General features: G+C 57.4%; 3 protein-coding genes and 1 non-coding gene across 4 annotated transcripts; 1 reads left to right on the top strand and 3 right to left on the bottom strand.

Annotated features, from left to right (window-relative positions):
- Positions 1–596: 596 nt before the first annotated feature.
- Positions 597–3,178, top strand: CRB3 (crumbs cell polarity complex component 3). The gene is made up of 5 exons (XM_060145416.1): positions 597–725; positions 952–1,139; positions 1,872–1,945; positions 2,611–2,754; positions 3,098–3,178. Exons 2-5 carry the CDS (start codon positions 1,058–1,060, stop codon positions 3,167–3,169), a joined length of 372 nt encoding a protein of 123 aa, XP_060001399.1. The 5' UTR covers positions 597–725; positions 952–1,057; the 3' UTR covers positions 3,170–3,178.
- A 250-nt stretch (positions 3,179–3,428) lies between these two features.
- On the bottom strand, positions 3,429–12,281 carry DENND1C (DENN domain containing 1C). The gene is made up of 23 exons (XM_060145415.1): positions 12,186–12,281; positions 11,215–11,279; positions 11,086–11,129; positions 10,895–10,944; positions 10,410–10,529; positions 10,260–10,329; positions 10,009–10,089; positions 9,852–9,917; positions 9,710–9,763; positions 9,487–9,597; positions 8,630–8,730; positions 8,480–8,525; positions 8,254–8,355; positions 8,040–8,165; positions 7,052–7,156; positions 6,201–6,291; positions 6,064–6,104; positions 5,784–5,855; positions 5,123–5,167; positions 4,946–5,053; positions 4,700–4,767; positions 4,378–4,561; positions 3,429–4,277 (listed from the first exon to the last, which is right to left on the bottom strand). Exons 1-23 carry the CDS (start codon positions 12,200–12,202, stop codon positions 3,663–3,665), a joined length of 2,382 nt encoding a protein of 793 aa, XP_060001398.1. The 5' UTR covers positions 12,203–12,281; the 3' UTR covers positions 3,429–3,662.
- A 1,566-nt stretch (positions 12,282–13,847) lies between these two features.
- TRNAP-UGG (transfer RNA proline (anticodon UGG)) lies at positions 13,848–13,920 on the bottom strand. Its single transcript has one exon. It is a non-coding gene; the product is annotated as a tRNA-Pro (tRNA).
- Positions 13,921–19,977: 6,057 nt separating this feature from the next.
- On the bottom strand, positions 19,978–24,874 carry TUBB4A (tubulin beta 4A class IVa). Its single transcript, XM_060145414.1, has 4 exons — positions 24,730–24,874; positions 24,087–24,195; positions 23,868–23,978; positions 19,978–21,551 (listed from the first exon to the last, which is right to left on the bottom strand). Exons 1-4 carry the CDS (start codon positions 24,784–24,786, stop codon positions 20,494–20,496), a joined length of 1,335 nt encoding a protein of 444 aa, XP_060001397.1. The 5' UTR covers positions 24,787–24,874; the 3' UTR covers positions 19,978–20,493.
- Between the last annotated feature and the right edge of the window lie 584 nt (positions 24,875–25,458).

The following is a 25,458-nucleotide window of genomic DNA, read 5'->3' as shown; positions in this document are numbered from 1 at the left end:
TACAGGTGTTTCCAATACCTTTACACACAGGAATTCCTTCTGCAAGTCTTGTTCATTTCATAGGTGAGCCATGCAGATGCATTCCCCAAACAGATGTACCCCGCGCCAAAGTGCCTCAGCCAGGTGTTTGTAACCATGCAGGTGTGTTCTATACAGCTGTTTTCCACACAGGTAGGCTTCCATTCAGCTGTACTCCAAAGAGATGTGATTCAAAGCAGATGTCTCCCATGGGTGTTCTTACACATCCGTGCAGATTTCTTTACACGTTTGTTCCCATGCAGGTGTGTCCCACACCAGTGTTTTTTCATTAGAGGCTCCCCATCCCGGTCTGCCCCAGACAGGAGTGCCTCACACATCGGTGACTCCATGCCCCGTGTGTCTCCACACCTGGACGATTCTACAGATGTACCTGCAGTGCAGGTGAGAGGCCCCTTTTACACCTGGCGCGCTTCCGCTCCTTTTCACTCCTCCCGATTATGAGATTGAGTTCCCGTTACAGGTGCGTCCACGGCGCGGACCCGCCCCCGCTTGGCCCCGCCCTTTCATCTAGGCTCAGGTGCACAAGCCGGAAGTGCGCTCACCTCCAAGGTGAGTGACTAAACTTTCCGGGTCACGTGAGCCGGCGGAGCTGGAAGAGTCCGACCGAGCCACTGACCGACGGATCGAGGGTTCGAGCGAGGGACCGGGATCGGGACCCTGAGCGGGGTCGAAGACGCCCGGGCCAGGTAGGGAGGCAGGTCACGCGGCTGGGCCTGCCACCCCTCCCCCCTTCCCTTCCCTTCCCCTTTCCCCAGCCCAGGAACGCGCCGCCCCGAGTTAATCTTTAATCTCTGACCTCTGGCGACGGGGGGCGGGGCAGGACTCCTGGGTGGCCGGCGCGGGTCGCCCCTCCCAGGGGCCTGCGCTCGGGTCCGGCCCCCTCCCCCACGCTCCGGCCTTTCTCCTTTCCAGCCCCCAGGTGCGGGGTCGAAGGTACCCCCCCCACCGCCCGAGATGCGGTAGGAGCGGCGCGCGCGAAAAGCCCTGTCCCCTGTGCCACCAGCCCGTCACCCGGCCCATGGCGAGCCCCGGCCTGGGGCTGCTCTTGGCACTCGGCCTGCCGCTGCTGCTGACCCGCTGGGGCCGGGTCTGGGGGCAAAGTAGGTACCGGTCGGGGGCACTGGGGGTCCGGGCTTAGAAGCGCTGGGTGCCTGGGACGCTGAGAGGGCAAGAACCCAGGAGCGGGCATGCGATGCCTAGGCCTGGGGTAGGGTTGGGGGCGTAGAATTTCTGTGTCCTTCCTTGGACGGTTGGAGTTGGTCTAGGAGAATTCCTGAGTTGGGCGGAATTGTGAGCTGCCGGGAGAAGAGGCCTGCGGTCCGGAGCCTCAGTAGGGTTGAGCAGTTTGGGGGAAATGGAAGCCAGGAGGAGGCCTGCCTGGGGCTCCAAGCCCAGGTGGAGCAGGTTGACCAGACGTGGGGACGCTGCCTTTCAGCCCTGTTTCGGGAGCCTGGGGGGAGGTGTGAGTCAGACACTCCAGGGAAAATGCAGGATCCGCCCAGATCCTGAAGGGCAGAGGGAGGGCCTGAGAGGTGAGGCTGGGGTTGGGGGGAGGGTTGGGCTTCCCCACACCATCCATTATAATAGCCCCCAACTCTGCGCAAACTGCAGACCGCTGTTGGCTGATTACTCAGCGCTGGGCTCCTCTGGGTAAGGGGTGCCCTGTGGGGCCAAATCGGCGGGGCCAGCCCCTGTGTGGAGGCCGCTCACAGAATGAAAGGCTCAAAAGGGCAGAGTTCTAACGAGGGGAAATGGCCCAGGAAGATGCACATGCTTCCAGATGGGAAGGGATAGATGGGGATTCATTTATCTTCTCTACCACCGCCCTGCAGCACCGGAGCCCACTGTAAGTGAGAACAGCACAATTACACCCTCTGGCCCCAGCCCTGGCTCCAATGGGGCCCTGGTGAGTTGGGGTATATGTGGGAGAAGAGCGGCAGGGATTTTATGCGGGAGGCCCCCGTGTAGCAGGTGGGAGGGCCTAGATGCCCAGAGGCGGCAGGCTGCACAGTGGGGGAGGCATTGGAGAACCCTAAGTGGGAGAGACCAGAATATCAACATGGCAAATGGGGAGGCCGAGAACCCCAGGAAGGGGATGGGCAAGAACACCATGCCTGGCGGGAGTTCCCTGGTGGTCTAGTGGTTAAGACTCCGCGCTTCCAATGCAGGGGGCACAGGTTGGATCCCTGGTTGGGGAACTAAGACACACACACACACACACACACACACACAGACACACACACACACACACACACACACACACACAATACCATGCTTGGCAAGGGGGTCCAGGAGCCCCCATGCCTCACAGGCAGGGGGAGGAGGGATCTAGGAGCCTAGATGCGGCAGGCGCTTGGGAGAAGGACCCCAGACATGGCAGGTGGGGGAGCCTGGGAACCCCAGATGTGATATGATGGGGGTCAGGAACCCTGAGTGGAGGAAGCCAGTCACCAAAAGTGGCGGGTGCGGGGGGAGGGGATTAGCGTTTCCAGATAATTCTCAGGCGGGGGTGGACGGGATGCCCAAGTTCAGGTGGGTCACACCTGTGTCCCCCCCATCCCCCGCCAACAGTCGCAGGAGGCCACCATTGCTATCATCGTGGTCTTCTCCCTCCTGGCCGCCCTGCTCCTGGCCGTGGGCCTGGTACTTTTGGTGCGGAAGCTTCGGGAGAAGCGGCAGACGGAGGGCACCTACCGGCCCAGCAGCGAGGAGCAGGTGGGTGCCCGAGCTCCACCGCCTCCCAACCTCAAGCTGCCGCCTGAGGAGCGGCTCATCTGAATGCCGGGGCTGGCCGCCGCTGCCTGCACGGCTCAGGACTGCCCGGCGCTCAGCTGCACACAGCAGCTGCCATCGACGCACCAGCCTCTGACGGCTCCGGAGGACTCGGGGGGGCCGCGGGGCACCTGCCGGGCGGGCTCTGCGAAGCATGCCGCCTCTGCTTGACTCTGCCTGCAGTTGGGGTGCCGGGGCTGCGGACCTGCCTCCCCGCTTGCCGCACCATCAGCCATCTGTCTGCCTGCCACACAGGCCCGACACCCCCCCTCTCCTTTCCTTTCAGTTCTCCCATGCAGCCGAGGCCCAGGCTCCCCAGGACTCCAAGGAGACGGTGCGGGGCTGCCTGCCCATCTAGGTCCCCTTCCTCTACCCATCACCCTTCCTGGCTGTGTGACCTTGGGGGAAGGCAGAGACCTCTCTGGGCAATCAGACACACCCAGCGCTTAAGAATAGAAGGGAAGAAGGTGCTTCAAAGACTCTGCCTTTGAAGAAAAGGGAGACTGAGGCTGCTTACTTTATATATATGTATACAATGGGTAGAGCGGTGTAATAAAACCTTTTTGTGAGCTGGTGGGGGCAGGAGTTAGCCTAGATGGAGGAGACACATAGGCTGTTGAGAGATGAATTGTAAGGTCTCTAGGGTCCTAGGGGCTGGGAGGGCTTCCTGGAAGGGAAAGGCTTTTAGCTGCACCTAAGAGCCAGCCGGAGGCTGGTTTGGGAGGGAAGGTGGGGAGCGGGGTGGGTGTCTGAGCAGAAACAGGGCTCCCAGGTAAACCCACCAGGAAAAGCAAGCTTTGGGCTCTTGCAGCTTTATTGAGGGGCCAGAGTCTCCTCCAGACCCCTGATGCTTAACCTTCAAAACACTTTTTAAGCTCAGCAACCCTGGGCCGGCTCCTGGCCTGGAGCCCCCGCCAGTTCCCAGCAGGAGGATCAGGGGACCTGGGCGCTCCCGGCTCCTCGTGGGGCTGGAGGTGCGTGCGCTCTGGGAGCAGGACTTCCGAAGGCTGGGCTCTGGGGTTCTCTGGGGAACCGGGATCCGAGAAAGAATCAAGGACTTGGGATGTCCAGGTAATATCCGAGTTGGGCTTTGTGGGGGTCAGAAGTGGGGGGCTTTCTCGAGGGCTGGGTGCTGTGGAGAGCTGGGAGCAGGGACTCTCCTGGGCTGTGGGATCCTGGGTTGCCTCGTGGGGAGGGGAGAGGCGTAGAGGCTGGGGCTCTGTGAGAGAGGAGCTGGGGTCCCCTTTGCTGCTTGGGTCTGCAGAAGCTGTCGAAGACTGGGACGGAGAAATGATTTCTGGGCTGGCCTCTGAGGGCAGCTGGGAAGTGGGGTGCTCCGAGGCGCTCGTGGCATCTGAAGGCTGGGGGGTGTGCAGAGGCGGCAGGCCGACAGAAAGGGACAGGGGCTGGGGCCCTGGTGGTTTCTCGTCATCTGCTTGCCATCTCCATCTCCCTGGTATGTCGGGCTGGGTGGGGATGGGGAGATGGGCGCGTTGCTGGCCTTTAAATGAAGGAGGGGCCGGCAGGTTGGATGAGCAAATGGGGGAGGGCTGGGGGGGCTCTCACCAGGCTGTGGCAGCAATCCAAACTCTGGCTTGGCCGCAGGCTGCTGTTCCGGGTGGCCGTCACGCTCAGACTATCCAGAATCTCGCTCAGCAAATCCAGTTCTTCTCCGGACCCAAGGAAGCTGCCATCCAGAGCTTCCTCTGCCAACGGTCCCTGGGCATCCTCAGGGCTCAGAGAGGGTGTCCTGGGTGAGGATGGGCAGCCTCAGATATCTGCCCCAGACCAGCTGCTCTGAAGGGCCTGGAGTTTTGGGGCCCACTTCCCCAGGAGTCCCGGCCCCCCACTTCCAACATTGCTCCCTCCCTCTGCCTTGGAGTCTTACTCCTCCCCCAGGGACTCAGAAGGTCTCTCTTCCCGCTGGAGTCTCCTGCTGGGGCGAAGGGGCCGGTTCTGCAAAGGATAGATTTGGGGGCTGGGGCTTCAGGAGCTACAGAATCAGGGGGTTCTGTGAAGGGGGAGTGGGCGCCCCATTTTGGGGGTAGTCGAGATGTCTGGCTGGAGACGGGATGGGAGAAGGACTTGGTGATAAGTCCAGGTACATGCGTGGGCGCGGGGGCGGGGCTCTTACCTGTCCAAAGTGCTGGGTGATAGGCAAGCGCTGCTGCAGGCAATCTGAGCGGCTGGTGAGGGAAGGGGCCCTCAGGGAGCCCCCCCTCTGCAGGCCAGAGTCCCCATCCTAGGAAGAGGGTGGGTGAGCCAGGAGCCCCTCCCCCCGCTGCCCCGCGGCGTTGGCTACCGGCTTTACCTTGTACGTCAGAAGGCTCTGCACACCCTTCAAGCCACTCTTCGCCTACGGAGGAGCGGAAAGAGACTGAGAATCCAGAGCTATCTGACCCTGGACATTTGAGAACTCAGCCCTCCATCCGCGAAGACACTTTTGTCTTGCCATCTGCTCATGTGTGTCTCAAAATATACTCAGGTTCCCCCGGTACCCCCTAAGAAGCCAATACCAACTTGCCCCTTTGACTAACACAGAAGGAATGTCACTGGAGGAGATAACCCCCAAATGAAACAGGGAATGGCAAAGCCAGAACGTCGTAAAAGTGAGTCAGCGTTCAAAAGCCGAGCAAAGAATAAAATCCAGCAGACGATTGCGAGCTGCGGAAGTTGGTCCCAGGAAAATCTGGGGCTTGGGAGAAAAACCAACCACAAGGGCAGAAGCTGGGATTGTGGTGTCTCAGGACAAAAGATGTTTGCCAAAGAAGCTTGGTTGTCATTTTTAAATAGGAAAGACCTGATGCGACAAAAATGAATGAACACAGTCAATGGAAAATAAAACTAGGAAACATGGTAAATGATTTAACTGCTGGTTTAGTTCTGATAAATTGTGTGTGCTCTAAACGTGGGGTTAAACCGTCCTCTGCCTTTGTCACCCTGGTAAGTGGCCTGTTCCAGCCCAGCCTCACCGAGCGGTACATGTTTCTGACGGCTGGTTGGGTCTTGGCCTTGACGGAATGCAGGAGGGCACCACCACCTTTCTGGGGAGAGAAAGCCGAGGAAGAGAGGCTTGGGCACGTGGGGTTATCCCAGACCCCACCTGCCCACCCGGGCTGTGTGTCACTGGAGAATCCCCTCTCCCTCTCTGAGTCTTGATTTCTTCACCTCTGTCTATAAATGAGCATAGTAGGGACGGTGGTAGGTTTGATTTAATCCCACAATAAACACTAAAGTGTTCGGTGTTACTACCTTTAGGTTGTCTGCCCAGAGCTGGTAGGAGCGAAGGGTCCCTGGAGAGAGGAGAGAGGAGAGAGCATTGCCGGGGTGGGCAGGCTCAGACTGGGCCACAGGTGTGTGTGTGGGGGGGTGCCAGGTGCAGAGCTCACCTGAGGAAGCCCCGCTACAGGTGATCTCCTGCTCAAAGAGGTCTGAGAAGCCTTCTCCCGTGTTCAGCTTCTCCAGTCGGCCTTCGATGAACTGGGGGTGGGGCAAAGGGTCAGAGAATCAGGCTACCCCAAACATCTGAATGCGAGGACTGGGGATCCGCTCGCCCTCGAGACGTAGAAGCCATCCCCGGCCCCTCCAGAAACCCAACCTTAGGTCCCAGGAGTCTGGAGCCCACCTCAGGAAGCCAGAGGTCCACCGTCTCCCAGCCCGTCCCCACCCCAAGTCAAGATCTGTCTTCAGGGACCAGACCCTGCTCCTCTCAGGGTCGGAGGAGTAGGACTCTGCCACTCCAGACAGGCCCCCCTCCTCTCAGTGACCTTGGAGGAGGTCGACCCCACCTCCAGGGACCCTGGAAGCCAGCCCGCACTGAAGTCCCCTGAAGTTCATCCCACGTTCTTCCAAGAACCCAGGAGTCCGGTTCCACCTCCCCCGCTACGTCCCTAGAATCCAAGAGTCCAGCCTCCTCTCCCTCCACCCTCGACCCAGGAGGTTCCCGCCTTAGGGACTCAATAATTTCGTTCCATCCCAACCTCCTCATGGACCTAGAGGTAGATCTTATCCCTGGGAACTCAGGTCAGGGGCTCCCATTTTTATGGACTCAAGAGTTCAGTCCTGTCTCTCCCACCCCGGAGACCCTGGAGTGGGGGATCCGGCCGGGCCAACTCTCGCCCCGCCCACTGGGTCCAGGCGTCCGCCCCTCCAGCCCCGGCTTCGGCCTCCGGGATCCGGGCGTCTGCGCCCCTAGCCTCGCCCCTCCGGCCCCAGCCCCGCCCTCCGGATTCTGGCGCACCTGTTTGAACAGCTGCAGGTGCACAGCCCGCCGGTGGAAGGCCTGCAGCGGCGCCCCGGGTTTCTGGGCCAGGAAGGCTTCTTCACTGAAGGTTACAGGCTGGCCCTGGAAGAAGGACTCGGATTCTAAGCTCCCCGCGGCTCTCCAGGATCCCTTATTCTGCTTCCCATATTCTACCTTACATCTGTGTAGCAAACATTGATGGAGCGCCTCTGTGTGCCTGATGTCGTGCAGGGCCTCGTGGGCTGCAGGGAGGACTTGGGCTTTTACCCCGAGGGAGGTGGGAGCCCTGGGAAGGCGGTGGGCAGAGGAGGGGGCGGGGCCTGACTCAGACGCTCCCAGGTGACCTCTGGCGGCTGCACGGAGGTCAGACTGCGGAGCGCGGAGGGTGGGAGCCCGCGAGAGGGGACTCGTGGTGACGGGCGAGCGCGCTGATCCAGGCAAACAACAATGGGGACCAGGCCGTGGTGGAGACAGAGGAGGGGGAGAAATGGACAGCTTCCGGCTGTGTTCAGGGCAGAGTCGAAAGCAACATCAGATTCTCAGATAATAGAACTCCCTGACCATGTTTTTATAGAAAGTTGTGAAAAACTGGGGAGGAGGGGATGTCAGGGTTGAAAGTCAGCAGATCAGAGTCCTGGCTTCAACACTCATCCGCTGTGGGGCTTCCAAGCCTTGGTTTCCTCATATGTAGAATGGGACCATAAGAGTATCCGTCTCATAATACTGTTGTGAGCATTAAGTGAAATGATAATCGCAGCGGTAAAACCTATCATTTATCCATTGTGATGTGCCAGGCAGTAACCGAGCATTTTGCTTATGTCCATTTACAGACTCACGCGACCGTTTTGGGTGGGTACTGTTGGGATCCCATTTTACAGATGAGCAAACAGAGGCACAGAGTAAGCACTCCGTAAACACTAGGTATTCTTATTCTGAATCCTTCAGGGACCCACGGGGTCCCTCCCTCTGCGTCCCCGAAGCTCACCGGGCCGCAGACTAGCGCATCGCGGTACCCCCCGAAGAGCAGGGCCTGGGCTTTGAGGAAGAGACGGGACACCCCTTCCCCGGGGGCCAGCGCGACCTTCCTTAGCCGCAGCCTCAGCAGAGACACCTGGAGGACAAGAGGGCAGCGCTGAGCAGGCGGGTGCGGAGCCTCGTCTCCCGGATGCGGCAGGAGGGTGGAAGGGGGTGTCACTGACCACATCTGGGGGCAGTGCCTGCACGTCGTCGAAGGGCGTCTCCAAGGTATTGGAGTCCACGTTCATCATCACGACGTCCTCCAGAGCTTTCTCCCGCACTCTCTGTGTTAGGGAGTTGGAGTGGCGATGGCCGCTCAGAGCCCGAGGATCCCCGACAGGGGAGGATACCTGGGGGTGCAGGGGGGCACTCCACCCAACCCTGCCATCCAGGTCCGTTCCCACTTACCTCGGCGAGACTGGCGTGCACTCCGATGAGGTAGGGCATGGGCGCGCTGCGGAAGACCGAGGGCGCCGGTCATGCAGGCGCCGCCCCCGGGTGCCCAGGACCCTAGGCCCCTTCCCGAAGCCCTGCCCCTCTCCAGCCCCTGCCCCTCACCAGCAGTAGTCCAGCAGATGCGGCGGCAGCGTGGGGATCAGCACGTGCTCCCAGCGCATGGGGTACAGGAGAGCGCAGGACGCGTGGACGCATGAAGTCAGCTGGGGACGGGTGGGGGACCGTGGAGTCAGGGCCTGGACCCCCAGCTTCAAGGACCCTCTCTGGACGGTGGCTCTCCCGGCTTCATATCCCGTGTCCCCAGTCTCGTGTCTCCCTCCACCTCCCTTCCCCACCCGCTACTGGGTAAGAGGTGAAAACTCAAACCCCTTTCTTGTTAGACCAAGAATTCCACAAATTACAGTGCTTGGAACTGGTGGTGCCAGGACTCAGCACGTGCCAGTCCCTCTCTCTAGGGGTGGAAGCTAATATTCAACCCTCCAGAATCTCTCTCCTTAGGGGTAGGACCGAGACTCAGCCCACTGACCCCACCCCTAGAGAGGCGGAGCTAGAATTCAGTTCCCCCACCCCAAGTCTCACCCCTAGGGATAGAGGCTTCTCTATCCTAGAGGCTTCTCTATCCTCCCGTCCTTCTCCCCTAGGGGCGGAGCTAGAATTTAGCCCTCTCTGATCTCACCCTCCAGAGGGGCGGAGCCAGTCTTGTTCTGGCCCATAGTGGGTGGAGCCTGGACTCCGCGCTCCTGAAGCCGGGGGAGGGGGTACAGCGCAGCCCGCTCTGATTTCCCCCAGAAAGGTGGAGCCAGGTTTCAACTCAACCCTGACCTTCAAAGGGGCTGAGCCAGGACTTTGCCCTCGGGTCTCGCCCAGTGGGGTTAGAGCTAGGAATCCGTCCCGATGGTCCCGCCCCCAGGGGCCAAGCCAGGCCTCGGCCCCTCCCCGGCCCGGCGGTCCCGCCTCACGGTGCTCAGCTTTCTGGAGGTGAGCAGGACCCTTCGCTCTGCCAGGAGCGCAGCGAATAGCCCCACGATGTTGTCGTCGGTCACCGCCACCACCAGCTCCGTTAGGTTCCTCTGAAGAACAGAGAGGAACGCTGGGCGCGAGGGGCCACAGGATCTGAGAGCCCTCTCCGGGTTTCCGGACCTCTTCCCCCCTCCCAGAGCGCCCTCTCAGGTCTCCACTCACGTTCTCAGGAATGGACGGCAGGCGGCCGGAGTCGGGGGCCACGAAGCAGGAAAGCTGGCGGGGGATTAATAGGGGGACTGATCAGTCAAGGGGTTAGCCTCACGTGGGTGCCCGACCTTCCAGCGTCTCCAGCTCTGCTCACCGGCATGCTCTTCCCGGGGCCAGGGGACGGGATGCCTTGCGCACTGGAGATCATCACTCCGCTGCCCTGGGGGAGATGTGGTGTGTGGTCCTCAGGGCCGGGGTGCAGCCTCTCCAGCCACCTGAGGTCCAACGCCCAGGGGGGAGGGGGTACTCACCAGCTCCAGCCCCACTGAGTCCTGGGTCCCGGGAAGGGGCTGCTGCAGCAGATGTAGAAGAAGTTCGTTGACCTCTGAGACCTGGGTAGGGGTGGGATGCCTGAGCCAGAATGCGGGTTGGGGACTCTGAGGGTCTTGACTCAGGCTGGGTGGTCTGGAGCCAAAGGGGCTCGGTCAGGCCTGGGAATTCAGAGCCAGGCTGGGGCCTTGGTGGGGGTGGGACGGGGAAGGACAGGGAGAGCTGGTCTCACTTGATCCTGTGCCAGGAGGTCCCCCACTGTGTTCAGCAGTTTGTAGAACACTTCAAACCAAGGCAGGTGGCTGCGGAGAGTGGACACAGTTTTCATGCAGTGCCTGTAGGCAGAGGCCCTTCCCCCGGCGCAGACCCCCATATCCCACACCTGAGGATGCAGAGACAGCTGTGGGCACCAGCCCGGAGGCGGGAGAAACCAAATCTGCGGGTGCCGGTCAGGTCCGTGAGGGCAAAGGTGAAGTGCTGTACGGCGGTGCTGGGGGGCTCCCTGGGGGCAGGAAAAGCTCTCAGAGACCTGGGCATCCCGCCCCCGTGAAGCCCCCTCCCCTTCATGCCCCTGACAGTGCTCCTAGTACTGCATCCACCAGTCTGGGGCCCTGGGTGTATAGGTCCCTAGTTGTCAGCGTCTCCGGTTCTCTGAGGCCCTGGGTCCCTGAGACCCTGGGTAAATGAGTCCCTTTGTGTATAGGTCGCTATTTGTCAGGGTCCCCCGGTTTCTGAGTCCCTGGGTCTCTGAATCTCAGGGGCCCTGGGTATATGACCTCTGTTGTCTGAGTCTCTGGGTGTTTGAATCCTGGGGGTCCGTGAGAGGTCTGGGTCCCTGGGTCCTTGGGTGTCTGCTTCCTTCCATACCTTTCCACATCAAAAGGGAAGCAGAATTTGGGCACCATCTGCATAGCCTCCTGGGGGTGGAGAGAAGCACACACTGCTTGGCCACTCAGGTTGGGCTTCACCCCTAAGCTCCCAGTGGTCTGAGACATAGGGTCCCCTCCCCCAGGGGGACAGGCCCTGGCCCCTGGGGAGCAAGGAGCCAGCCTGCATACCTGGTCCCGGAAGTCTGGGGGGAACTGCCGCAGGATGGGGGGATCTGCACAGAGAGCAGGCTCCTAAGTTCAGGGTCCCGGGCCCACCCTCCATCTCGACCCCCATCCCCAATGATGCCCCTGACTCACCCTCTTGCAGGGAGGGAGGGTAGGCCGCTTCGAAGAACCAGTCAAACAGGGCAGGGAGACCCCTTCTGCAGGGCAGGAAAGGGTTCAGTGTGTCCAGGGATTTGCTTCTGTGTGTGTGTCTGCAATTCTGTGATTTGTGTGTGTGTGTATGTGTGTGTGTGTGTCTGCAATTCTATTCTGTGTCTGCCTGAAAGGATGAGACTGTCCAGGGCATGTCAGGTAGGACTGTGCATATGTGTGGTTGAGCCAGTGTGAGGCTGAATGACATCCCCATTTTCTTGGGTGGCCCTGAGGGTCCCTGGGTATATGTGCGAGGCCCTGCCCAAGTGTCTCTGTGTACGCGACTTCATGGGGCCCTGGAGCCCTCAGAGTTTTTATCAGAGGAAAGAGGGCAGCGTGCCCTGGTCCTTCCGGGAACCCTGCAATCTCTGCCTTCCTGCCCTGGCCCCCAACCCTCTATCCATCTTGCAGAGGATGTCGGGACTTGGGCTCAGGGAGAGAGACAGAGGAGTGCACACACATTGTCCCTGAGATTGGGACCCCCCTCACACTGAGCTTCATCCTCACGCTGACACAAGTCCCACACAATCAATCCCTCCTGCACATGGACACACAGAGCACGCCCCTCCCCCCCGCTGACCCCGGAAGCCAGGCTCCCCATCCCTGAGATACATCAAAAGGCACAGGCTCAGGAGTTACAAACTTAGTCATACAGAGCCAGCGGAGAGCAGGGGAGAGAGAGAGAGAAAGAGAGAGAGAGAGAGAGATTGGAAGGTCCCAGAGTGGCCCGAGTGTGCCTGAGAGCAGGGTCCATACTGTAGGCCAGCTGAGTGTCCTCCCCTAATTCCAGCCACCTGCCCCTGTGGCTCGCGGTCCCTCCCGGGCCTGCCCCAGCCTCGTTCTCCTTGGCCCCAGCCCAGGCCCGGTCTGGGAATCTTGGTCCAGAAGATGGGAGAGGGGGCAGCTCTTACTCAGCTGTGGATCCCATGGTCCCTGCAGGGCTGGCCCGGCGGGGCCCTTTCCTCAGGGGCGCTGGGGGGGGCCTGTGCTTTCTCAGGGCTGGGCCCTGAGCCGGCTCAGCTTCCTGTGTGGCTGAGAGAGGAAGTTTAACGGGTGACGTCCCCAGAGGAAGGCCCCTGCCCCCACCCACTGTGAGAGACCCAGGCGTCCCGCCTTCTAGACTTCTACAGGATGGTGGGCAAGAGGTGTGCAAGCTCAGAGGCCAGGCCCCCAGCCCCATCCTGCCAGGAGGGTTGCATCTGGTTTCTGCCATCACACCCAAGCCTTCCCTTCTCCGTGGCAGCCAAGGACTCACAGTTTGCCTAAAATGCTTCCTCTTCCCTCAACTCTTTTTCCTTTGATCCCTCTGCTCTGGTCATTCCCCCCAGTACCACCAGAGGGAGCCAGGCTGAAGAGTGGACACGGAGGCACGAGGAAGGTAGACAGCAGACAGAACACAGGCACAGACAAACAGACAGCACACACAGGGCCAGGGAGTGACCAACACAAACAGGCCAGAACAGTCACAGAGAGCGGACAGACACGGAGACCTACCAAGTTATACAGGCAGCACAAAGTCACAAACACAAACCAACAAGTACAGCGGGACAGCACACGCATAAAGAAGTCCTTGTCCATCCAGATGATAGGTGCGGGGAGATAACACACAGGCACAGAGACAGCAGATACACTTGCAGGGACCACGGCTGTCAATGCAAACGGAATAACAGAGAAGCAGACCCAGACAACAGACAGAGACGCATAGAGCACAGACGTAGAGCAGTAACAAAGGGACAGACGCAGTCAGGGCCCAGCCACAAGTCAGATTCACGGCCAGACATAGTCACAACACAGAGAGAGGTACACAGCCAGACAAATCCAAGCAATGTTGCAGACCTAGAAACAGACAGACAGCCAGGCAGACAGATGTCATGTTGAAAAACAAAGATACGTAGACACACTCACAGGCACAAAGGCGGGACGCAACACAGGTACTCACGGTCCTGTACCTACACGTAAAATCCCACAGACAGACTCAGAGAGTCAAAATGCAGAGGAGTCTGCAAGACTCCTCGGGCTCCTGCAAGGTACTGAGAATATCTGTGTGGATATAGGCATGCATCTGCATGAGTCCACATGTGGCCTGCCAAGTCCTGGGGTATCTGGGGGTGAATGCCGTGTCTGTGTGCCTAGGAATTTGTGTCTAGTCCATCAGGCTGAGTGAAGATGTGGATGACTGGGGATTCTCATTCTGTGCATGTCCACATGACTGTGGGTGCGAGGGCATTTTCATGCTGAGGAGGAAGAGGTGAGCAGATGCACCAGCATGTGAACACACACACACACACACACACACACACACACACCCCTCCAAACCCTCCAGCCAAGACATAGGTGCACGAGGCTGAACACAGCTCGGTGCCACCTTTCTCTCCAAGGGGAGCTGGATCTCAGCCAGGGCTGGGGATCAGGGGTGCAGAGTACCCGGGGCATCCTTCTCCCCTTCTCATACTCTTGGGCCTTGCTATAGAATGAATGTTTGTGTTCCTCCCCCACCCCCGAATTTACATGCTAAGTCTTTTTTAAAATTTTTTTATTTTTTGAGCTGCACTGAGGAGGTTGCAGGATCTTAGTTCCCCAACCAGTGATTGAACCCGGGACCACGGCAGTCCAAGTGCAGTGTCCTAACCACTGGACCACCAGGGAACTCCCGGTGCTATATCTTAACCCCCAAGGTCATGGTATTAGGAGGTGGGGGTCTTTGGAACATCATTACATCATGAGGGTGAAGGCCATGAATGGGATTAGTGTCCTCATAAAGGAGACGTCAGAGAGATTCCCTCATCTTTCCACCATGTGAGGACACAGCAAGAAGACGGCCATCTATGAACCAGGAAGCAGGCTCTCACCAGGTACCAAATCTTCTGGTGCCTTGATCTTGAAATTCCAGCTTCCAGAGCTGTGAGAAATAAACGTCTGTTGTTTATAAGTCACCCAGTCTATGGTATTCTGTTAGCAGCCTGAATGGGCTAAGTCAGGCACAGCATTTGCGGAGATATCCCCAATCCTTCTTCATTTCTGAAATTTACTCCAATTCAATCCAATGGCAAACCCATGGGATGAGGATAAAGGAAGAGTTCACATCCCTGAGTGAAAGTGGGACCCTCTCTGTCCCTGTTTCTGCATCTTTTTTTTTCTTTTTGGCTGTACTGTGCAGCATGCGGGATCTTAGTTCCCCAACCAGGGATTGAACCTGAGCCCTCTGCAGTGCAAGTGTGGAGTCTTAACCACTGGACCACCAGGGAAGTCCCCCTGTTTCTGCATCTGTAACAAGTAAGTATGGTGCCTGCCTCAGAGATCCTGTGAGGGTTCAATGAGAGAATTCACATGAAATATTTAGTATGTGGTCAAGCCTGAACGGAGCTTTTGATATGTTCTCTGTATGATTATGGGAGATGGATCAGTGAAGTGGTTAGAGAATGATTTTGGAGTCAGAGAGACTTGGGTTCAAGACCTGACTTAGTTCTTTAATGTCTGTGTGACCTTAGGCAAGTCATTTGACCTCTCTGTATTAGTTATCTATTGCTGTGTGACCTATCACCCTAAAGTTAGTGGCTTAAAAGAACACACATTTATTATCTGACAGTTTCCCCGGGGGCTGGGATTCTGGACACAGCTTAGTCGGATCCTGTGCTGCAGGGTCTCTCAGCTGTAATAAGGTGTCCATTGGGCTGTGGTCTCATCTGACGGCTCAACTGAAAAAGGATCTACTTCCAAGCTCACGATGTGGCCGTTGGCAGGATTCATTTTATTGTGGACAGAGGACCTCAGCTCCTTGCTGGCTGTTGGTCAGAGGTTACCCTCAGTTTTTGCCATGTGGACCTTACCAACCTGCTTCTTGCTTCCCCCTAGCAAGCAAGTTGAGAAGTCAATAGAGAGCTCACCAAGACAGAAGTCACAGGTTTTTGTAACACAGGCTTGGAAGTAGCATCCCATCGCCTTCGCCACATTGGTGCCATATTACATCTGTTGGTCAGAAGCAACCTTCAGGTCCAGCCCACGCTCAACGGGAGGGAATCACACAAGCACATGAATGGGGGAAGACGGGCATCATGGAGGGCCGTCTTAGAAACCACCTTCCACCTCCCTGTGTCTTTGTTTTCTTGCTATAGTTAAAAAATTTTTATTTTTTATTTTTTAAATTTTTTGGCCACACCGCATGGCTTGTGGGATCTTAGTTCCTCAACCAAGGATTGAACCCGGGCCCTCAGCAGTGAAAACTAGGAGTCCTAATCACTGGACCGCCAGGGAATTCCCATATTTTCTCACTTTAAGAGGAGGAAAACAGGGACTTCCCTGGCGATCCAGTGGTTGGGACTCCACGCTTTCACTGCCAAGGGCCTGGGTTCGATCCCTGGTCAGGGAGCTAAGATCCCACAAGCCTCACCACACAGACGGTAAATAAATAAATAAATAAATAAATAAACTTCATACATCTTTATTAAAAAAAAAAGGGCTTCCCTGGTGGTGCAGTGGTTGAGAGTCCACCTGCCGATGCAGGGGACACGGGTTCGTGCCCCGGTCCGGGAAGATCCCACATGCCGCGGAGCAGCTGGGCCTGTGAGCCATGGCCGCTGAGCCTGCGCATCCAGAGCCTGTGCTCTGCAACGGGAGAGGCCACGACAGTGAGAGGTCCGCATACCGCAAAAAAAAAAAAAAAAAGAGGAAAACAATACACCTCACAACACGTGGATTCACTTGCTCGTTCATTCAGCAAAGAATTACTGAGTATCTGTGTGGTATAAACTGTTCTACGCACGTGGTGAGCAAGGTAGTTAAGTTTCCTTGAAGCTTACATTCCGGTGGGTAGGGCAGGGGACAGATAAAAGAAACAAATCTACAAATAGACGAGATAATTTGAGTTACTGGTAGGTGCTCTCAGGGAAACGGAACAAGATAAAAGAGGCAGAGTGACTGGATACAATTTAGAGTTGCCAGGGAAGGCTGCTCTGAGGCGGTGTCCTTTGAACTGAAATCTGTGGACGAGAAGGGGCCGGTCATGTGCACCTCGGGGGGGGGGGGGAAAGAAGGAGCAGGAACGGCATGTGCAAAGGCCCTGAGGTTGGATTGAACTGGATATGATCAAGCGCATAAAGGCCACAGTAGTTTCAGCTTAGGGAGGGAAGGGGAGGGGGATGAGGTTGTCATCATCAGTCATCAGCGAGTGGAGACCAAGGTGAGAAGTTTAGGTTTCAGTCTGAGTAGCATGGGAACTGCGGGAGGGAGGGTTGTGATTTTCATATAAAGGTTCCTCTCTGGCTGCTGTAGAAGGAGGACGCTGCACACTGCAGAGGGCAGGGGTGGCAGCAGGGAGCCCAGGGAAGTGATGAGGGGGAATTGCCTGGGTGAACAACAATGGTGGCTTAGACCAGAGTATAGACGGCTGGAGAGGAGGGGGTCAAATTCAGGATAGATTTTTTTTTTTAAGATTTATTTTATTATTTATTTATTTATTTAATTTATTTTTGGCTGCATAGGGTCTTAGTTGCGGGCACGCGGGATCTTTGGTTGCGGTGCACAGGCTCTTCCTTGTGGCACACGAGCTTCTCTCTAGTTGTGGCACGTAGGCTGCAGAGCACGTGGGCTCTGCAGTTTGCGGCACGCAGGGTCTCTAGTTGAGGTGCGCGAGCTCAATTGTTGTGGCGTGCGGGCTTAGTTGCCCTGTGGTATGTGGGATCTTAGTTCTCTTACGAGGGATTGAACCCGTGTCCCCTGCATTGGAAGGCGGATTCTTTACCACCGGACCACCAGGGAAGTCCCCAGGTTACATTTTGGAGACAGAGACAACTCGACTTGAGACAGGCTGGGACCTGGGACCCTTTGCTGCAGTGCTTGGCCCTGGATACACCTCTCTTTGAGCAACAAAATACAAGGAAACTATATGGGACTAAAAATAACTCAGTACATGTGCAGTTGGGGCAAATTCTGGACCCAAAATATGCAAAGAGACCAAGAAAACCCAATTGCCACTTTTGAAAAGCCTGGAGCAAAAACAGGGTGTTGGGAGCAAAAGCAAGGTACTGGGCATGCCCCGTGCACTCAACACCACCAGAGGGGATGGGCAAGCCCCCTAAGCCATCGCTTCGGCCCGACCCCCTGGACACACCCTGCTACCCTCACCCCATATAGAGAACCAGCTCGCCCCCCTGCACCCCTGCTCAGCAAGTGAACAAGCAAAGGAAACTCATTTGTTCTCGCTCCCTCCTGCTGCTGCAGGTGCCCCAATAAAGCCTTGCCTGAATTTCTTGTCTGGGCTCCAGTCAATTTCTGTTGATTGGGGAAGGCCAAGAACCCTGGTCGGTATCAGATTCAGCAAAAGATAAGAAGAATGTGCCGGGCCCAGAAAACAATGAGTCCAGGCTGACTTCCAGACGCAGGATTTGAGCGCACGGGAGGTGCGGTTTCTCGGCGAAGGGGATTTAGTTGGGCAGAATAGGGAGTTCTTCTGGGGCTACATTAGGTTTGGGATAATAAAGACAGCCAAGCTCACTGCCTAGTTCGTCGTCTTTCTGCCCCACCGCCCAGTGCTGGGCTGGGCCTGCCGAGATGACGGTGGCTGCAGGCTGGATTTCGCAGGTTGCCTTCCCCATGCTTCTCCTTCCTCCTGGTTGAAATGGGACCCAGGGAGGGGGCTGGTGGTCCAGCGAAGAGCCTGGTGGAAAAAGTTAATTGGCTCTCAGCATCCCTCTTGTTGGCCTTTCTCTGTACCAGAAGCTGGGGGAGGGGGGAACTACATTTCCCAGACTTCTTTGCAGCTCTGGTTCTGGATGCAGATTAGGTTCTACCAATGAGAAACGCTCAGGAGAGATTTGGAAGGTAGAAGTGAGGCAGAACTCTGTGTGTGTGTTTAATTATTTAAAATTATTTTAAATTCACTTTAATTAATTTTTGTTCAGCACTCTAGCGGACCTGTCTCTGTGGATTTGTGGGTGTTGGGCGGTGTTTCTGAACTCAACGGTTCCGGTGGCAGCCTCCTGATCTCCACTGTGCAGAGAAGCAGCTCCCAGGGTGCTGTTCCAACTTATTCCGGGGCTGCTCAAAAGGTGGGCTCACAGGCAGCGTTAATCAGCATCACCTGGGAGCTTGTTAAAAATGCAAAGTCTCCCCCCCTCCCCCCCACCATTGAATCAGAAACTATACGATGGAACTCAGGAAGCTGCGTTCTTTCAAAGCCGTCCTGGTGACGCTTTTGCACACTAAAGTTTAAGCACCGGCCTATAGCCCCCTCTCTCAGCCCCTCCAACGATGTTGTAAGCTCCTAAATCCTTGTATCCAATCCCTTTCTGCTTGATATGCCTAGAATGGTCCCTGCACTGAACCCTGGCGGATAAAATGCCATCAGAGTTCTAGACTTAAACGGCCAGCGTTTGAATACCAGGTCACTGCTTCATAGCCCTGGGACCATGGACAAGATACTTTGTAATTTCCATAGCTGGCCATAGCTGTATCTTCCGTCCCACATGCTCTTCTAGAATCTTGCCACTCTACTCTCAAGAGGTGCAGTCTGTAGTCCATCCCCTTGAACCTAAACAGGGCTTTGTGAACACCTCAATTAGGAGTCCTCAGGACACCAAGCAACCCCTAAAGTTAAGTCAGAAACATGCAATGAATTCTGCCTTGCTCTCTCAGAATGTTTGTTCTTGGAGAACCCAGCCACCATGCTGTGAGGAAGCCCAAGCAGACTATGGAGGGGTACTGACACCCTCCTTCTACCTGCCCCTGCTGAGCCCCGAGGCATCAACTTGGCAGTCATGTGAGTGAGCCACCTTGAAAGGAGATCCCTCAGCCTCCAGCAGGATTCTCTAGCTGATGCCACAGGGAGCACCGATAAGCTGCCTTGCCAAGCCCTGCCCAAATTGCAGAGTTGGGAGCAAAATAAATAACTGCTGTTGTTTTAAGCCCCTATATTTTTTTGGGGGTGGGTAATTTGTTACTCAGCAAGAGCTAACTTATATACTTTGTCTCTCTAAAAGCTCAGATCTTTGTTTTTTGGCCGCGCTGTGCAGATTGTGGGACCTTAGTTCCCCGACTGGGGATCGAACCTGCGCCCTCTGCAGTGAAAGTGAGGAGTCCTAACCACTGGACCGCCAGGGAATTCTCTAAAAGTTCAGATCTTACAGTGTTGGTGTGAGGTTTATGAGATAAGGCATGTGCCAGGCCATCAAAGTGCTTCACACATATCAGTGACTCTGGCAGGACTGCCCCTCAGGCACTACCCCCAGCTGCCAACTACCCAGCTTCCTTCCCTAGAGACTCCCCCCTCCAGCTTTCCATTCTTGCAAAATGCCCCACAGAGAGTGGCAGCATCTCCATCACTAAGAACCCACCCAGTGCCAGGTACTGTGCCCTTGAGTCCTTACAAACATCCTTGAGGTGGTGCATGGGGGGAAAACATATGAGCCCATTTTACAGGTGAGCCAGTCGAGGCTCAGAGTGGGCCAGCATCTTGCTCAACACCAGAGGCTGAGTTAGTGGCGTAGCCTGGTCTGTCTGACTCTGAAATCTCTGCCCTCTCCCCACCCCCAGACTAGAAGTTCCTTCAGCACCCACCTCCATCCCATAGGGAGGAGCCCTCACGTGACCTTCCTACAGGATGATGAAAAGTACACTCGGCAGAAACACGGCAGGACAACAATTAATTTATTGAGGGTGAGGCGGGGGGAGGGTCGGGGAGCAGCCTCTCTTGCCCACATGCTCCAGGGCTTCTTTCTCCCCCAGCAGCACCCCTGGAAAACCAAGGTCGGCGGGAGCTGACGGGAGTGAATTCAGGAAGGAAATGGGGGGTCATGGAAGCCAGAAAGGTAGTCAGTTCAGAGGGCGGGTGGGACTTGTGGGGTCAAAGGTGAGGCAAGTTCAGAGATGAAGGGAGAGACTCAGAAGGAGGAGTTGAAGTAAACCAGGGCTTATAGGTCTGGGGGGTGCAATGGGGCTCGTGGGGAGGTCAAGGGTGGAGAGGTCAGGGGTGAAGGAGGGAACATGGAGTTAAAGGTGGGGCTTGTAGGGTCAGAAGTGAAGCTGGGCTCATGGGGGTGTCCAAGGTGGGAGAGTTCAAGGGGGGTCAGAGATAAAGTGGGGCTCAAGGGTCAAAGGTTGGCCGGGGAAGAGGTGCAAGGTTGTAGGGTCAGAGGGGAGTCAGGCTGGGAGGTGAAGCAGGGGGTTCTTGGGGGGTCAAAGGTCAGCATCCTAGCAGGGCGCTGATGTGAAGTGATGGAGGCGGCCCTAGGCCACCTCCTCCTCGGCCTCCTCCTCAAACTCCCCCTCCTCGGCCGTGGCGTCCTGGTACTGCTGGTACTCGGACACCAGGTCGTTCATGTTGCTCTCGGCCTCGGTGAACTCCATCTCGTCCATGCCCTCGCCCGTGTACCAGTGCAGGAAGGCCTTGCGCCGGAACATGGCCGTGAACTGCTCCGAGATGCGCTTGAACAGCTCCTGGATGGCCGTGCTGTTGCCGATGAAGGTGGCGGCCATCTTCAGGCCGCGGGGCGGGATGTCGCACACGGCCGTCTTCACGTTGTTGGGGATCCACTCCACGAAGTAGCTGCTATTTTTGCTCTGCACGCTCAGCATCTGCTCATCCACCTCCTTCATGGACATGCGGCCCCGGAACACAGCGGCCACGGTCAGGTAGCGGCCGTGGCGCGGGTCGCAGGCGGCCATCATGTTCTTGGCGTCGAACATCTGCTGGGTGAGCTCGGGCACCGTCAGCGCCCGGTACTGCTGGCTGCCCCGGCTGGTCAGCGGCGCGAAGCCGGGCATGAAGAAGTGCAGGCGCGGGAAGGGCACCATGTTCACGGCCAGCTTGCGCAGGTCGGCGTTGAGCTGGCCCGGGAAGCGCAGGCACGTGGTGACCCCGCTCATGGTGGCCGACACCAGGTGGTTGAGGTCCCCGTAGGTGGGCGTGGTCAGCTTCAGGGTGCGGAAGCAGATGTCGTACAGCGCCTCGTTGTCGATGCAGTAAGTCTCGTCTGTGTTCTCCACCAGCTGGTGCACGGACAGGGTGGCGTTGTAGGGCTCCACCACCGTGTCCGACACCTTGGGCGAGGGCACCACGCTGAAGGTGTTCATGATGCGGTCCGGGAACTCCTCGCGGATCTTGCTGATGAGGAGGGTGCCCATCCCGGACCCCGTGCCCCCGCCCAGCGAGTGGGTCAGCTGGAAGCCCTGCAGGCAGTCACAGCTCTCGGCTTCCTTCCGGACCACGTCCAGGACCGCGTCCACCAGCTCGGCACCCTCTGTGTAGTGGCCCTTGGCCCAGTTGTTGCCAGCTCCAGACTGGCCTGAAGAGGGAAGGGGAGGGGACACCCAGGCTGATATGGGGAAAGCCCACCCTCCACCCCGCTCCCAGCCATCCTAGTAGTTGAATAATAATAACAAAATCATTATTACTATTATTACTGTTATTATTATGACTTGTTCTCTCGGGTTCCATCCTTGCTTCCCTTCACCCAGCAGCCAGAAGGATTCTGATAAAACCTAAATCATGTTCTGCCTTAGCTCAAAATCACCCCAGTTCTTTCATCTTTCAGTAAAAGCCTAAATCCTCCCTTCGGCCCACAAGGCCCTGAATGACCTGCCCCGTCCCCTCCCTGCCCTCCCCTCCTCCCTCTCTCCCCCTTGCTCACTCTGCCCCAAGCACACAGGCCTCCTTGCTGTCCCTGCCACACACCCGGCACAGTCCTGCCTCAGGGCCTTTGCATATGCTGTTCCCTCTGCCTGGAATGCTGTTCCCTCAGATACCTACATGGCTCCCTCTTTCCCCTTCTTTAGGACTTCGTTATCCTCCGCAGAAGTGATAAACCTGTTTTTTTTAATTGGTCATGTTTATTGTCTGTAATTTCACTGGGGAATGCAAGCTCCAGAGGACAAGGATTAGGATTAGAATATTGGCTGGTATTTTTGTGAGCAGGTAACATTTCTTCTTGCCCCCTCCTCTGCTTCCATCCTGGTCTGGCCCCCTCATTGCCCATCTGGATCAGGAGAGTTGCTTCTGCCTTGGTCCTCCCACAGCCTCCCCCCAGTCTGTTCTCCTTGCAGCAGCCAGAGGGCACCAGTGAGCACCTGAGTCAGGTCCTGTTCCTTCTCTGTCCACAGCCCTCCAGGATTCCCACCTCCCCGGGATAAAAGCCCAAATCTTCCCTACAGCCTACAAGGCCCTGCACGACCTGCCCCCATCCCCTCCCTGCCCTCCCCTCCTCCCTCTCTCCCCTTCCCTCACCCTGCTCCAGCCACATGGGCCTCCTCACTGTTCCTCCAACACACCAGGCCTGGTCCTGCCCCAGGGCCTTTGCATGTGCTGTGCCCTCTGCCTGGAATGCTCTAACCCCAGGTACTCCCCTGACTGACTCTTCAGGTCTCTGTTCAATGTCACCTCCTCTGAGGGAATAGGATTTGAATTGGGTGGTCTGGCTCCTGAGTCCACACTTTTCTACCACCTCCCCTGCCTCACCTACCAGAGGCCACAGAATCTTTTTGGCCCGACTGGAGCCATAATCATCCTAGAATCCCTCACATCTCTTGGTCAACCTCATTTAGTCTTTCCACAGCCACTTCCTGAGGACCTATTGTGCGTCATACCCACACATGACCATCATTATCTTCCTGAATCTTTGCACAGACCAGAGAGGGGAAGTCACTCGTCCAAGGTCACATAGCTTGTCCCGTCAATCCCTAGACTCCAGAGTAAACTACTGTGTACTAGGAGGAGGGGCCTGGGGGAGGGGGAGCCTGGGGCCTGATGTCAGGTGGGGATGTGCAGTTAGCTTGACCTAGAGGTACCAGGAAATGTTTCCTACACGGTTGTTCAGAGTGCGCAGGCCCCTTCAATCTGAGGGCTGCAAATGTGCCCACTGTCTTCACATATGCTGTTCCCTCTGTCTTACACACCTTTCCTCCCTTCATTGCCTTTTGGTCAACCCTAGTCCTATTCATCTTTTAGGCTGCAGACATTAATAATGATAATAAAAATGACAACAGAACATCAAATGCTTAGTTATCTTTTCCTCTGTGCTAGGCATTGTTCTGAGTTCTTTATACGTGTTAGTGGCTTTAAGTCTCACAATCCTGAAAAGTAAGTTTTTGTATAATCCCTGTTTGAAAGATGAGGAGACAGGCACAGAGAGATTGAAGGGCCTGTCCAAAATCACCAAGATGCCTCAATCAGTGGCTGAGTTTGACTTATTTCTCTTCTCTTCCCATTTACTTATCTTCCCAGCTCCCTCCACCAGCTTGGGGGTGGGGGCAGAGAGCTTTATCTGTTTTATTCTTGGCTATATTCCCAGGGGGTACAGTAGGGCCTGGTATGCAGTAGGTGCTAATAAGTGTTTGTCGACTGCATGATGTGGCAGAACAGGGATTTGAACACCGCAGTCTGGCTCAGGTCCATACTGTTAAATTAAAATGCTACCTTCTCCGGGAAGCCTTCCCTACCCTGCGCCTCCCCTGGATTCCCACAGTGGCCTGTGTATCCGCTTTCCCCGCTGGCCTCTGGGTTTCTGAGTCTAGATGCTAGGTGAAGAATTTTCACCAAGCATGTGGAAGTGAAAGAATCTGGGGAGTGGGGGCTTCCCTGCCTGTGTCTCATGATGGTGACTCACCAAACACAAAGTTGTCAGGACGAAAGATCTGGCCGAAGGGACCTGAGCGGACAGAGTCCATGGTGCCCGGCTCGAGGTCCACCAGCACAGCTCTGGGGACGTAATTTCCTCCTGCAGAGAAGCAGATGGAGAGCAGCTTGGTCAGCGCCAGGAGCCAGTATCCTGTCCCCTCCCAGGCCCTCGCCACCCCCACTCTGGCAGGTGCCCCCTGCCCCTTACCTGTGGCCTCATTGTAGTACACGTTGATTCTCTCCAGCTGCAGGTCACTATCCCCATGGTATGTGCCAGTGGGATCGATGCCATGCTCATCACTGATCACCTCCCAAAACTGGGGGGGGAGGGCGGTGGTAAGGACCAAGAAGGTGGAGCCGGTGGCCAGGTCTGCCCCACCTCCATCTTCTGGGCTCAGGACCCCCACTCACCTCCCTAGCTGCCACCTGTCCCCCAGGCAAGGTGAGTGTGGAACCTAGAGGCAGAGTGGGCGGACGAGGATGAGGCAGCAAGAAGGGAGCGGTGGGGGCGGGGTGGAGCAGACTCACCACCGCAGCCCAGCGGGCTGGGGTCAGCGCTCCCTGGCTGCTGCCGTGGGGAGGGGCGGGGTCTCTTTGTGCGTGTGGAGGGGACAGTGGGCCAGCTGTGAGGCCAGCTGTGGCAAGCGGACAGAAGCCTGGGCCCCACCCCCATGGGCCTCTTTGTTCCCAGCTTGGCCCTGCCCCCTGCGCCCTTCCCCACCGTCCCTGGGGTGCTGGCCTCCTGGGGGGCCCCGTTCCCCAAAAGGCCCATAGTGAAGGAGCTCTGCGGAGCTCGGTGGACCGCGCTCCGCATCTCTCGACCTCCTCCCCAGGCCCGGTCCCTCGCGTACCTTGGCTCCGATCTGGTTGCCGCACTGGCCGGCCTGCAGGTGCACGATCTCCCGCATGGCGGCGGCGCTGATGGTGGACACGGCGGCGCTGTTGCTGATGCTGGGAACTGCGGCAGCGAGGCGGGTGGTGGACGCGGCGGCGGCGGCGAAGCACGGTCCCTGCGCTCCCGGGGCGCCTCTATATGAGCGGGCGGGGCTCGCGTCACTGCAGGTCACCGGCCCGCTCCGCCCCCCGGTCCCGCCCCGGGACGGAGGGTGCGGGGATTGACGGATACCCCTCCCCTGCCGCCGGGAGACCTCTGGGGGCAGGGGCTGGGGCGAGCCGGGGCTCCGTGCGCCCCCCACCCCGGGCCGTGGCGGGGGGTGAAGCCTCTCAGGCACCAACAGTACCATCTTCCTCCATCCCACCCCTCCCGCCCCCAGCCAGGCCTGGCGACCCGGGTTTTGCAGGGATTGGGCGGGGGGAGGGAGAGCGCCCGGTAAACAAGCAGCCGGGAGATTCTGCCTCTCCCGGCTCTCGCCCCGAACGACCCTGCCTCAGTTTCTCCGTCCCAAGCCTCCCTCCCCATTCCGTTTAGTTCTCGTTCGCCAGACCCTCGCATTAACCGAGAGGGCTCCTAGTGGGGCCGTTCGCCAGACCCTCGCATTAACCGAGAGGGCTGCTAGTGGGGCCGAGCTGGCCGCTCCGGAGCAGCCGACAGTTTTGGGAGGAGGGGGCAGTCGGTTTCT

This window comes from Lagenorhynchus albirostris, chromosome 3 (assembly GCF_949774975.1).
Source record: "Lagenorhynchus albirostris chromosome 3, mLagAlb1.1, whole genome shotgun sequence".
Taxonomy (NCBI): domain Eukaryota; kingdom Metazoa; phylum Chordata; class Mammalia; order Artiodactyla; family Delphinidae; genus Lagenorhynchus; species Lagenorhynchus albirostris.
The sequence above is the reverse complement of the archived record's forward strand: the minus strand, read 5'-3'. Positions and strand labels throughout refer to the sequence as shown.

Coding starts and splice junctions, on each gene's coding strand:
- CRB3 (XM_060145416.1), top strand. CDS start 1,058: ATGGCGAGCCCCGGCCTGGGGCTGCTCTTGGCACTCGGCCTGCCGCTG. Junction 1,140..1,871: donor GGGCCGGGTCTGGGGGCAAA/GTAGGTACCGGT, acceptor ACCGCCCTGCAG/CACCGGAGCCCACTGTAAGT. Junction 1,946..2,610: donor CTGGCTCCAATGGGGCCCTG/GTGAGTTGGGGT, acceptor CCCCGCCAACAG/TCGCAGGAGGCCACCATTGC.
- DENND1C (XM_060145415.1), bottom strand. Junction 10,330..10,409: donor AGCTGTCTCTGCATCCTCAG/GTGTGGGATATG, acceptor CACTCTCCGCAG/CCACCTGCCTTGGTTTGAAG. Junction 8,356..8,479: donor TGCACGCCAGTCTCGCCGAG/GTAAGTGGGAAC, acceptor TCCCTAACACAG/AGAGTGCGGGAGAAAGCTCT.
- TUBB4A (XM_060145414.1), bottom strand. CDS start 24,786: ATGCGGGAGATCGTGCACCTGCAGGCCGGCCAGTGCGGCAACCAGATC. Junction 24,196..24,729: donor GCAACCAGATCGGAGCCAAG/GTACGCGAGGGA, acceptor CTCCCCCCCCAG/TTTTGGGAGGTGATCAGTGA. Junction 23,979..24,086: donor GTACTACAATGAGGCCACAG/GTAAGGGGCAGG, acceptor GCTTCTCTGCAG/GAGGAAATTACGTCCCCAGA.